Here is a 14,066-nt window from a genome sequence, read left to right as displayed (position 1 = left end):
TGTTTAGCAGAAAGGGGGCAGCCTGAGCTGTGATTGACTTGATAGTAACTACAGAGGCAGTGAGGATGAGAAAAAGGGATGAAAGTTTTCAGGCTGGACAGCAAACTGGAAAACAAATGGACACGCTTTTCATTTTTTCATCTTTTTTATCCCCAAAAAAATCATTGCCATAGAACCCAATGCCTACAAAAAGCAGATACTGCGCTACACCTTTGGATAATCTTTCCACATGTCTTTCAATCGTTCTGTGTTTGTATCTGTCTGAATACTATTAATGTTTATACTGAAATCAATATAATTGATTCATTTATAATTCACCACATTTCAGTATGTGACATGAGCCACTGAGATGTGTTAGGCTAGGTCCCGTTACCCGTTAGGAGGAGCTAGCCATTTTTCTGCTTCTCTATTATGGATTGATTTAGACAGGTCATTTTCACTTGCCGATATCAACTAGGCTGCAGCTATCTCACAGGCTAGCTTTCACCTGAAACAGCCCTCTCTCTTCAGCTGTAGTTAGCCGTCTTTCCATGGCAGAGTGTCGTAAGTACCAAGCCAAATTTTAGATTCTGTGGTTTTTAGGTTGTTCTGTACTTACTGCAAATTTAAAAAGCTGTTTTTCATGGACAAAACTTATTTCTATGGCATCATACTCTTTTATACAGTAAAACAGATGCCAGAAAGTCAGATACAGGTTATAACTCAGTCTTGACCAAATATGCAATTACTGAGTTCTGGCTTTGATGGGCAGAGCTGATGACTGCGCTTCACCAATGTAATCAGACATTCTATACACCTTCATGTTCTGCCAGAGTGCTTTTGAGTATATTTGGGAGCAAGAAATGACAATTCAAAACTGCATAAGCCGAAAAAAGGGGAAACAACATACAAGTCAGCATCTGTAATGAACCACATAGCTGACCTTGATGCCAGGGCAGTGGGCGAAGAAGGCCTCAGGGCTTTGAGAGTGGTAAAGTGATCCGTGGCCGACACACCCCCACGGAGCCCGGATGGTGAGGCTGCCGCAGTCGAACATGTTGCCAGAACGGTAGCGGTACTTAGCTGCTTCGTTGACTATCTGGAAAGAGACCAGCATGATTCAGGTTAACACAGCCGCACAATATTAGGTGACATAAGAAGATGAACACTTCTGAAAAGCAGTTTCTTTAAGTGGATGCTGCTTTGATCAATTGCAAAACCAGTGGACACTTGGTCTGGGCTTCATGCCCCGAGCCGTTCTTTCTGTTATTCCCCTTAAAGCTTTTAAAAAGACTATTTCATTTCTAATGAGAAAATTCACCTCAAGTATCTGGTTTCTTTTAAACCTCTACAGTTTCTGATACTGGGCTTCCTCCAAAAAGGTATCCCAAGTTTTCCTCCCTGAAACTCAGGTGGGCTGTTAATTCAGCTTTTATATTGCTCTGTCTCTCTCTCTCTCTCGGGTCAGCTTGGACTGCATTTTAAGCGAGAGCACAGAGGGAGAGAGATGAAGCCCATTCAAGGCCTGACACCAGATTTAATCTACTGTTGCTCTGCGCCGCAGCAGGAGCCTCTTAGAAAACCGGCTCCATTATCACATATTAGCTTTTCTGTTGCCTTGACATAGCAGGGACTCGCATTCATCTTGTGGAGGGCGAGAATACACAGAATGACACGAGTGTCAACATGTATGCATGGTGAAACAGCAGCGCCGTCCACTGCCCCGCTCAGCCTGTTCATGCCACATTAATCTTCCACACTCGCAGGAGGAAAACGTGGAAAAGGGCTGCTTTTGTTAAGCTGATTTTTTTCATGCTAGATTGTAGAACATGAAACAAAAACACAATTTGATGTCTGTTTATCAAACACCTGTAGCAACAAAGTATATGTTGCGCAAACAAGACAGAGGACAAGTGAGGAAAATAAATAAAATCACTAACGGCTGCCATGGAGAGAGAATTTATCTACTTTGCTTGTTGGCCACGTGTTTTCTGAATCTGATCTTTTGCTAGGAGACCTAATCACCCCTATGCATATAAAACTGCATATGCATAGCTGGTTATTATTGTCATGGTACTCGGAGAATCACGTGGATGAAATCCAAAGACATAATCATGGTTTTGCTGACTTGGATCATGATGTTCAGCTTCAGTGATCACATTTTGTACACGTACAACGGTGCTGTACACTCTCAGCTGTACACCAGGCAAGCATAAAGGGTACAACCTTGCTCTACTTTCCTGCAGCATAGTAATAAGCAGCATTGTAATTTCAAATTACAGATACTGAGTTCACACTTGAGTTCACACATAAATTAAAGCTTTTGATTAGAATCATCTGCCACAGTCTTTTTTGCGGACTGTTTTTTTTAACCTGATTTTACTTTGCTAGCCATACACTGCTATTTTTCAGGAACAGTTAGCCACTCAGGTATGCCATCATTTAGCATTGGAGTGGTACTATGTGTGAAAACCATGTATTCTTAGCCTTACTACTTGTATAAAATATATTCTTTGTGAGCTTTTTCCACCCATATTGTTTGTCCTTTACTTGTACTTCCGTTTGTGATTAATGTGTTTTAACTTTGCCAATACAGTTTTCATCATGTTTTGGGTGATGCATCAAGATATATAATGTTGCCATGTAGTTAGTGAGACTGTCATGGTATTCATTGGAGTTTTGATGCAGAAGAAAAGGTTTTGTTTTGATGATTTTGAGGCATAAAATGCAGTTATTGGGAGCTCCTTTAACTAGACAAATCCCTTTAGCTTTCAGAGAGGTAACAGAAAAACAGCTCCTGATTCGAGCATTATCTGTGTGACGGCTGTGTGCGTCCCGGTTTTCCTGAGTTATGAGTTAAGAAGGATTTTTGATGCAAAAGGCAGGTTTTAGGAGTTATGTCAGCGTACTTTCCCACATTCCAGGCCCTGTCCCCTTAACCAAACACCTACAGAGTGCCAGTGAATGTGATCCACTGCTAAGAGGGAGGTTCCTCCTGGATATCATTCACATTAGCACGAGCACGAGGTGCCTATAGATGACATTTTGTTTTCCAAATGTTACTATGCAAACTGTAAATACATTTAGGGACTCAATTAGTTGATTGATAGAAAATGAAACCATTTAGATAATTGCCAAACATTTACTGATTTCAGTTTCCCAAAGGAGAGAATTTTAGTGAAAGTAAGAACAAGCAATTTAAAGACATCACCATGGGCTCCAAGAAACTATAACGGACATTTCTAACTGTTTTCTGCCATTTTAGAGAAAAACAATAAAGAAAATAATCAGCAGATCAATGAAGCATGACAGTAATTCTCTGCTGCAGTCCGACTCACCTGATCAAAAGCAGGAAAGATGTAGTCAGCAAACTGGATCTCAGCAATGGCTGTGGCACCAGCAACAGCTACACCAATACCAAATCCCACAATCCCCTGCTCACAAAGGGGAGTGTTGAAGACTCTGTCCTTACCTGCAGAGACAGCAGAAGACAGAAGGGAAAAAAAAGACTGATGTAAAAGTAAGAGAAGGTGACCAGTGGCAACTGGGTGAAGGAGCCCGAAACTGTGCAGGCAGGGATCACTGAACAGCACACTGTAATTCATTATTCATTTGGGACCACTGACCACACTTGTAGAGGGTGCCTGCAGAACAGCAAGGCTGTTGTGATAACAGAGCAAGGCCCATGCCACACACTTGAGTGATGAGATTACAAAGAATATTCTCTCTCAAAATGCCATGCAGTCTTAACATAAATGAAGCGATGAGCTGATGACTCCTCAGCTGTAGCTAACCAAGCCTGCGAAGCACACACAACCCCCACAGAGCAAAAACAGAAGAACCCCCCCCCTCCACAGACACACTATTTTCCACTCTCCACCCTATAATCTGAAAAAGAGCCACAAGTGTGGGTCTCTAAATTTGGGTCGAGTGTTATTTTTGCTCTCATCTTTGTGTATTTGCCAGTCTTCTCTGTTTTGCTGGGAAGTTTGCTTCTTCAGCAGCGAGACTCTGCCCTTATGTGCCCTGCTCTGCACTCACAAAGTTCAATTAGCAACCGCAGAGCCAGAAACCCTTGGAGGAATGAACAATTAAGTGATCAAAATTTAGTGCCTGCTCGCTGAGACTAAAGCCAACCTCAAATATGCAGCTTGATGTAAAAGTGACACATGTGACAAGTGTGTGTGTGTGTGTGTATGCGAGTGTGTGCGTGATTGCTTCTGTGTGCCATCAAAGTAACAGTAGTAAGTCAATTATGACAAAAATACAACAAAAATCATGCTATAATAACACAACTTGTGACTATCAAATTCATCGTTATGTTGACATTTGGGCCCCTGAGTGGAGAATATATGTTTAAATAGACAGTTTGTACATTCAGTGCTGTGCTGTCTGATACAACGGTCTACACATCTGAGAGGGAGAGCTAGTCAGAGCGCAGGGTCTGACAGAGTAAAAGCTCTCAGGAGTAGGCAGTAGCCAGCAGCAGGAGAGCTGGATGAGAAGGTGAATGCATCCGCCTCGTAAAGAGCCATTCACATAACGTCGGCCATGCATTAACCTCTGTTCTGTATAATGGCTGTGAATGGCAGGGGTGTGCACCATCCGTTTCAGGAGTGACAGGGATAAAAACAGCTTTGCGCTCGTCATCGTACACAAGGATGAGATGGAAAATAATCATCCCTCTTCAAAGGTCAACACTTCTGACGTCAATGACAACAAAAGGCAAAGCCGGCTACTGTAGGGCGGATTCGAGACTCAACGCTATAAAAAAAAAAAAAAAAAAATCACGCGCATACAAAATAAACTGAATTGAACTCAAAACAAGAAAGGCAGACCAGTGACATCTAATTATTTCATACCATGAAGAACAAGAAAAACATTTCAGCAGTGTTTCTCAAAGTGCAGTTTCTGTACTGTGTTTAGTCAACCTGTTTCAGAACCTGAATCTAGCGGAGGACACACTGGGCTGCTTAATGTTATTTGAAGGGGAAAAATAGAGTTTACAAGTTGGTTGTTCCCCAATTTACTTAAAAAAAAAATACATTTGGATCAAAATGTTGTATATTTTCCAATAAAACTAGGGGAAATTGGCTACAACCACCAACCTTTCTTCTACTCAGCATCAATCTTGGGTATGTCCATCGCCTATTTTATGTTGAAAAAAAAACTTAAATTGCCATGTCTTTGACTATTTCTGTCCCCATAGAGATTTCTGTTTATTATTGGACTGTCAAGTACAGAATCAAAACTGGAGCTGCACAGAATCAGAACTGGAGCTGCCAGCTCCTTTTGAAGGGAAAATCCTCACTGACTAATACCGAGTAGAAACATAAATTACTAACGTAATAAAGTGCAGATGCAGTGCTCTCCGTGGGTTCGGGGTTCGAACGTCTAACCAAGTTGCAGGAGAAACGACGTCCCGCTAAGCATTTTTCATGAAAGGCATTTTGACAGGTTAAAGCAGCAGGAGCAGGTGTAAATAATAAAATGAATGATGGCTGAATTCCCTTTCGCTGCTCCTGGTATTGTGAATGCTGGCTCACTGCCACACTGTCATGACTTACTGGGACACTTGACTAGAACAGAGCCATCAATCGTGTTATGTAACATCTGCATTTTCCTAATTTGACAAATCAAAATGTCCACTGTGACCCTTACTAGTGAAGGATATTGTAGGATGACATTGATATTTGAAAATATAGCAAAAATACTGACTGATATTCTTTATTTTTACATAAGATAAGCTAAAATATCTTTGATGAGGAGTTTTAAAGTTTGTCACTTCAGCATGAGCTCGACGTTTTTACAGTTCAAGAATCAACTTGTTCTGGTGAACGAACTACGTAATGGCAACACGTGGTTTTTGAAATGACCTCAAGCATATCTTTGGCATTTCTGCTTGACAATGTCTTGTCACTTGTCAGCTGAAATACATGTCAATTCTGAAATATCTGCAATAAGCTAATATCTGCCACGACTGCTTCTTCCTGCTGGAAAGACCGAATCCATGGAGGACAGAGCAGCATCAGCTTCTGCCATATGTAATTGGGCTGAATTATCCTTTAAAGACTGCAGTCCTCCACATTTGAAGAATGTTAAGGAATACTTAACAAGATAATGCAAACTAATTAAATGAAATACTATTTTAGCAACATCTCTGACAATTCTCAGAAGCTAAAAGCAAACATTAACATGACAAAGAGGGCTAAAGGCTTTCGTGACAGCAGACATTTCTACTCGTCATTGCAGTAAAAGCACAGGTGTTACTAATGTCATTACTGATGGCTCTTCTGTTTAAATGTCCCAGTAAGATAAGCTTGTTGGTCAGCAGGCACGGTACCACGACCAATCCAATCCAGCCTATAATTGTGTTGTTGATTACATCTGTGCTTTTCACGCTTTACAATGTCTGGTGTGCCTGTCTGTCCACGATTGCTGTAGCTATACGATCAACTTAAAGAATTTCAAATGCACTGTTTCAAATTTAATTTAAATTTGAGCACCAGAACAAAACAACAGACTTCAAACAAGAGTCACAGCCGTGAGCATTGACAAGCTCTGGCAGCTTCCTGTATCAAGTTTGTGAGACTACCCTGCTACAATGGATACATAAGTGCAAACGGATCCTTCTGGTCCTCAAGGAGAACACTGAACGGTATTATGACCTTGTAAGAGATGAGATGGCGAGGTTCTTTACAGTCCTCTGCTGCCATCTAGTGGCACAATGACATACAACAGATAGGTCAACAGCTTACTGTTTTTTTATTTCTATGTTTCTGGAGTAAACTCAGCACTAGAGGCTTCTGAATGGGGCAAATCAAAAAGGAGTGATGCATCTTACCATATTTGTCTCTCAGGCCCACCGTGCATCGGAATACTCCCCCAAAGGCAACATCTTCCCCAAAGATGACTGCAGATAAACACACGACACAGTTAGTGATAAAATAGCAGGTTTTCTTAGGATTCTTTGCTCCAAGCATAAAATAAGCAAGATTCTGACTGTTTTTAACACACCACTCGCCATCTCAAACCCCAGATCTCTGATTGGGTTTGATAATCTCTGGCTCAGAGAACATATTTGAACAACATTTCTACACTTATGATGAACTCACTGGACTTTGTTTTGAGTATCACCACAGCTATGAGGATGCAACTTAAGATTTGAATTTCTTTTTAATAACATGACACCACAACTGGCTACATTCACCTTGTTGTGTCACTGAAAAATCTGCTGAAATGCAGCAGCACAACACAACATGAAACAGCATGAGTAACTAACACAAGATTTATATTCCTCCTAGCAATGTTGAGGGTTAACTATTAATACCACAGAGAATATTTTTGACCAGTTATGTATGTCAGTCGACAGATTACTCGCTCGCTCGCTCGCACGCACGCACGCACGCACGCACGCACACACACACACACACACACACACACACACACACAGTGTGACGCGTGCTGGTCCGAGGCCATCACCTAGTTAGTTACTGTATGATCGAGACCCACATGCTGCCAATCAGTGTGGTAGAGGGTGAGGGATTCAGAGAGGTAGTTCAGTACTTCAAGCCCAAGTATGTTGGTTTTGGTGACTTTTATTTTGTTTCTGTCGAGTTTGACAAAAGTGTGTTTCATGACCATAAAATTACTGTTTCTGTAAACGGAGTCTGGCGGTTTTGAGTGATATGGCGACTGTTTCTGGTTAAACAAAAAGGATCTTACTCTTTAACAAGAAGGTTTCTGTCTGTAGAGATCTTTTTGAAAATGGTGTCAGACACTTGAAACAATAATCTGAGCCTGTCAATGGCAAAAACAAACACTTTTAGTGGCCGTATCCTGGCGGTGCACAAACGCATGGAGGGATTACACTGCAGCCCATTTCCCTGTCAATCAATACTGGACCAATTTTAGGAACTGTCATACCCATGAGTCACTGGGTTATCAACATCTGACTGGAATATCTCCCGTTTGTCCGGGACACTGAAACCTTCCAGGAAACAACTGACTGGAAAATGTAGTCCAGTGTGCTCCTCAGTGCAAAATGAACTGCTTAGTTACCAGTGGATGGTTGTCAGGCTATTGAAAGCAAAATTAACCGAAAGTGACACGCCTAATGTCTACACCATGATGTTCCTGGACATAGTGTTCTGATCGTTCCACCCTAAAGGTCAGTGTGTTCTTTAAAAACTGCATTATGCTAAATAAGGTACTTTCACATATTTCAGCCATAAAATTCCATTTCCTGCTGAAGCACCCTACCTGCTGTTGGGTCACTGGCGAGAGTGTTGTCCAAGGCACTTGTGACTGACTGGAACAAGTTCATCTTCTCGGTGGGACCTAAAAGGTTATAAGATAAAATGTTAACAATAACAATTAAAGGACTTCACACAAGCAACAATTCTTTATTGTGGATTTGTGACCATACCAGTTATTGCAGAAGAAACCACATTAAGGAAACTTGGCAGCAATAAATCAATGGGACACACACACTTCTTTGTTACAGAAAAGGAACAAATGACACAACTAGTTTTAGTTCAGGCTACATTAAAAATGGCACGCAGCTGCTGAAGTACCAGCGTCTGGTCCAATGAGGTGGAATAATGAGCTCATTCCTCAGTTAGGACTGGCTCACACTATGCAACATGATACAGCTACCATCCTGCTGCGATAAGGCCACGATGGCGGCCTGTCACACTATAGAACTAGATATGCCACGCAGCGTTTTCATTTCAACAAAATATAAACCTTGTTGATAAACTTGTTTGGCAAGTTCCCCAACAATCTTCAAGTCCACAGCCAGCAACGTGAAACTAAGTCAAATGTTGCAGTTTACAGTTTTAACCCTGCTATTGTTCAGTTATACTGCGTAGAGTATCAGGGTGTATGATTTGGTGGCATCTAGGCGGGTGAGGGTGCAGGTAGCAACCAACTGCCTACCCCTCGCCTCCTCCCTGCCTACGGTGGCTGTGAAGCTTGCAAAAGGTGCTCTCTAGAGCCACTGTTTGTTTTGTCTGCTCTGGGACACTGTAGAAACATGGCATGTAAGAGGACCTGCTCCTTCTGCATAAATAACGAGCTCACTCTAAGGTGCTGAAAACCCAGTAATTCATATTTCACGTGAATACACTCTGATGAAACATACTTAGGAATATTATAGTCAATTTCTGCCAGTCGATCCCCTAAATCCTGCACACTGATCCTTTAATGATTAAGCCAGTTTCTACCTTTTCAACGAGCTAAGAAATTGAACTTTATGGTGGAAAAATATATCAACACACTTAAGCGTTATCGTTTTATGTTCTTCCAAGCACATCGTGTTTAGGTGTCTTCAAAATGTCGAGAGGATATCTTTTAATATTTAGGTGGAAAGCGTTGAACCTCCAACGTACTGTGCCCTACAATGTCTGACAGAGGAGAAATGAATGGACAACGCAACTCCAACCCTTTCATATCCCCTGAACAAAAACTGTTATTGCTGCTGCTAAGTCAATCGTCTTTTTAATAACTTGCTAACTCAAGGAAACTTCCAGCGCTAGGAAAGTTTCTGTTAATATAGCTAGCGTTAGCCGGCTAGCCAGCCACTCACCATATTGTGTGGGGACAGGGTCAGGCTGGAAGGTAAAGTGCGCTGCATGTCTTCGTTGTGTTTTCGTAAGGGAGCTGCAGCTCGGTGACAGCTTCAGCAGAGTGGCCCCAACACAGCTATGAGCTCCGGTGCCAATTCCGGAGATGGTACGTTTCGAGGTAGCACCTCTGATGAAAAACCGTGCAGCAGCCGCCATAACTGTTGTGATGGCTGACCAGGAAGGGCAAAACGAGCCAAAGTGTAAAGATCGTCTATGAAAGACAGGACGTTTCTCAATAGAGAGAATCTACTCATGGTATCCGGCTGGAATCCCACCCCACTTCAGGGATACATTTTGGCATTGTTGGACATCTTTGGTCAGTCTTTCTTAAACCTGACACATGATAATGGTGTAATTTACCTTATGGTGAATTCACTGCTGTTCTGGCGAATGATATTTCAGCACTAGGTCAAGATAAAAAAATATTTTATTAGCTATTACATGATATTACTATAACAATATGTTATAACAATATATTAGGTAATATGTCTTTGCGTTAGCTATTAGCTATTGTTTTACGGTATATACCCATTTAGCTTAGAATATGTCGAGAAACCACCACTGAATATTTTCATAGACTCTCGAAAAGGGGAAACAGAGCTAAGTTAAAGGAGGGAATGGTACGTTGGCTCTGTGTGGTACCCGGAAAAAGTGTCAGAGTGAGAACTCCTGTTATTTCCTCTGCATGTGCAGATAAAGGTTGTGATTGGTCAAAAAGGAGGGCGGTGTGCGTGGTAGAGATTTTGGATACAATCAGTGCGCACACTTATTTAAGTGACCACGTACAGGCCGATGACAGACAGCAGGTTGAGTCTGGGGTCAAGGTGGAGAGATCTGCATCATGTCCTGATACACTTGGTAGTTTTGAGGTCTGTATCTGGCCACTCAGAAACATTTCTGGTGATGTGCAGTGTTCGTAGCAAATCTTTAGGCTGCGTCAGCATCCTACATGTCTTCTGATCAACAGAAGTCCACAGGCCACGTTAGGGTTTCTAAAGATTTTGAATTATATTAAATAATGACATTTTGGCATGAGTTAAAGGTTGCTCCATCTCTGATAACACAAGTGATACTCCCTAACTGCTGCTGGTGTTCTTGAGGAAAAGTTTTTGTGTCCTCACGTCTGTTTGTTACATCAGATTTAGAAAACATCTTCTGTTTTTATGCAGATTAGTGCCAAATAATAACTTCATTCTAATCTGTATGTCACCCAAGGAAAATTCCTTTCCCCTGATGTATGTTTGCAGCGGCTGTTAGACGAAATGAGGTAACAAATTGGGCCGAGCCTGCTTATTACAACGTGGTTTCGAATGTCTTTCTAACATTAACACTCAACATCATCAGGGCTGTGTCTGTATGATTTGATCAGATTTGATTCAGTGCTGTTGAGTTTAGTCTATTAGTCTTCCACAAAGTGAGAGACAGATATTTTGTGTCCAATATGGATTAAGCTCAAAGAATGCTATAGCCTACATCTCCCATCTGTATTTTCTTTGTCTTGCATTTAAAAATGTGCAAAAACACATTTTTCCTTCTCTTGGAATGGCTCCTAATGTCCCTCCAGGCAGGTCAGGATGGTGATGTTGGGAGTCCTAAACCAGGGCTAGATACAGAGTGTTGCAAGCTGAGGCCCAGGAGTGCTCCTATAGACAGTATCCAGTCAACACACCCAGGCTTGACACAGCAAAGCAACATGGTGGACCACAGTGGGATCAGGGAAAAGCCCCAAACTGGGATGGCAACTTGTAGAACTTGAGCAACACATGTGCCTCATAGTGAAGTCAGTAAAGACATTGTACAACTGGAGAAACAGCTCTGACTTTGGTGCTCCACACATTCTTTGTTTCCTCGTGTCTTACACTGTATTTTTGATTTCTTCTTTTGGATTTAAATTCTCTCTCTCTCCACCAGAACATCGTAAGATGGAGGAAGAGTCATCAGAGGAGCCTGGCCGAGACCTGAATGAGCTACAGAACGCTGACTGGGTAGGCAGCTAGACTCCTGCTCTGCACTGCTGCTATACTATTGTTCCACTTTCATGGGAAATTGTTTGGAAAATCCCACAACACTGTTGCAGAATAACTGTAGGCTGGAGTGATGCTTTTTTGGATACCAGTGCTTGACTTTCATTCACTTGGTGGCATCAAGGATGTACAGAAATTTTATTTTGACACTTTTGATGCTGCAGTGTTTCAACTCAAGTTACCAGGCACGTTTCACAATAGTGCCAGGTCATAGGCTGTTTTGGATTAATCCCAGCCATGCACCTTACATGGTGACTATAAGCCATTTGGCTTGCTGATTGCACTAGGTTTCTTTTTTCTTTTTACATTTTACAAACTAAGCAATTTATGGATTAACCCCAAAAATACTAACTACAATTGTGAGACAAACAAAGAAAAAAAAGGCCAGACATCCCGTTTGTTCTCAGTGGAAAATGCAATATTTTCTACATTACAATATGTTTCAATAACATTTCTAGTGAGGAATGTTCATTTTATTTACACAATCTTCATTCTGTGAATCTGTATGAACTTTAGTTTGTTAGTTATGACAATAACTACCACCTTGTGGTTGTATGCCTCCGCCAACCAGTCAAGCTGCTGTCTGCAGAGTAGACGGGCTCCAAACAACTTATTACAAACAACTAGATGACATTACTGTATTGGCTAAGGGCCTTCAGCTGCAGCGCTACACTTTTATAAGCATCTGGAACACAGTATAGTATATTAAAAGAACATAAATGACTACATTTATCTGTAATTTTGCAACACACAGATTCACAGGCATATCCTCCACAGAAGGAGGAATTAGAAAAAACAGATGGTGAACCTAAAGATGCTGGTCCCCAAAAACACAACGGCCTGATCATGGCAGCATTCCCGACGGATAGGCCGTACTTTAAATTGAATGTATTTGTGCTGGAGTGTGTCCATAAACAAACAGTTTTTATTTTCATTCCGTTTGGGTTTTTTTGTATTTGCACTCCTATTATATTTGTTGTTAATAGATGTTGTTTATCTTATAACATTTCCTATTCTGTTTCAGATGTTGTTCCGAGTATGTTTACCTACAGCTTATGGCAGCGTACGCACTCTGTATTTGGACAGTAAACGATCAGTCATGCAGTGCAATGCAGTCGATGATGGAAAGGTGGAGTAGAAGATGGCTGAGAGCTGGGAGGAGCTGAGTTTGGTCTCTGTTTCCTCCACACATTTCAAATAATTCCCCAAATTGGGATCAACAAAGAAACCGTCTAAGTCTACACTGACCGAGAAGGCCATAGACGGTGTGGTGATGAAACAATGGGATTTGCCTTTGAAGAAAACTCTTTCAAATTGTATCCTTTCTGAATTGCTGCACATCTTAATTATTTATTCTGCATCTCTGGAAAGTTACTGTTGCAGTGAACACTGGGTGGTGTAGGAAGGCTGGGGAAAAAAGCTTTTTTTTTCTTGGCTTGGATTTGAACACAAATTGTTTTTCACTTTCACTAACACTGTGAGAGGGCATTAGGCCTTGGCAGAATAAATGCTGTACATCCAAACATCCAGTAGATGGTAGTAAAGTTGAACAGTGACAAAACAGCCAATGGTACCAGTAATCCTCTGCAGTAGCCAACACACAGAGCTGCTCAACCTTCATACAGAAAGCAGTCCAGGACCAGTACAATTGATATCATGCAACTAATTGCACTCTTATTCATATCCAAATGTTAAATTCTCATTGTTTTGGAAATATATCCAGGAATATATAGTGGCTGCTCTTGCACATTTGCATGTCATAGAAGAGTGGACTATTGGTCTTGGCAGAGGTCGGTGCTGCTTCTTAAGCTGAGTTGTATTTTATCATGGGTCAGCCTGTGGTGATTTGTGGTATGTCTATGATTTGTTTTCTGTGGAGTTTTGTGGGTCTTGTTTTTTCGTTTGTCCTCTTTCGGCAGAGGTTGGGCTTGGTTTGGAGACGCCGTGCCTTCCATGCTGCTCACAAAAAATTCTCTCCTAACCATTCATCTGAGTATGTGGAAACCCTGATTGTTACAATAAATGGTTAACCGGTCACTCCGCTTCTGAGTCTGCGTTTGAGTCCTAAATACCACCTCAGCACATAACACAGCCTTTAATACTCTTACTACTCTTGTAAAACCGTTGAGGAAGCAGCCACACTTGTGTTAGGATCAACTGTTCACTTTCCTAAATGCTGCTTTAATAACAGTAACAGAAGACGCACAGCACTGTTGCTCTGCTGCTCTCATCCTCGCAGCAATTTAACAGATAAAATATCATTCTGTCAGTGTTCTTCAGTCTGCTTTGAGGCACAAAATGACTTTGAATATTATGTTGCTGAAGAGACAGCTGTTTATATTCCCAGTGGAAGTGTAAAAACATTAAAACTGTTGTGTTAACTTCATGTCTGAACAACACAGTGTTTGTGCCTCTGCAAAGAATGCACCTACAT

General features: G+C 41.4%; 1 protein-coding gene across 1 annotated transcript in view; it reads right to left on the bottom strand.

Moving 5' to 3' along the window:
* bckdhb (branched chain keto acid dehydrogenase E1 subunit beta) overlaps positions 1-9,797 on the bottom strand; it is a 49,438-nt gene extending 39,641 nt beyond the window's left edge. The window contains exons 1-5 of the mRNA XM_070967206.1: positions 9,569-9,797; positions 8,242-8,319; positions 6,824-6,892; positions 3,318-3,451; positions 923-1,078 (exon numbers count right to left, since the gene is read on the bottom strand). Of these exons, the coding sequence (XP_070823307.1) occupies positions 923-1,078; positions 3,318-3,451; positions 6,824-6,892; positions 8,242-8,319; positions 9,569-9,764 (633 nt within the window). The 5' untranslated portion in view covers positions 9,765-9,797. The remainder of the gene's footprint in view (positions 1-922; positions 1,079-3,317; positions 3,452-6,823; positions 6,893-8,241; positions 8,320-9,568) is intronic.
* Between the last annotated feature and the right edge of the window lie 4,269 nt (positions 9,798-14,066).

The sequence above is a fragment of the Chaetodon trifascialis genome, chromosome 7, assembly GCF_039877785.1.
Source record: "Chaetodon trifascialis isolate fChaTrf1 chromosome 7, fChaTrf1.hap1, whole genome shotgun sequence".
Classification (NCBI taxonomy): Eukaryota; Metazoa; Chordata; class Actinopteri; order Chaetodontiformes; family Chaetodontidae; genus Chaetodon; species Chaetodon trifascialis.
The sequence above is the reverse complement of the archived record's forward strand: the minus strand, read 5'-3'. Positions and strand labels throughout refer to the sequence as shown.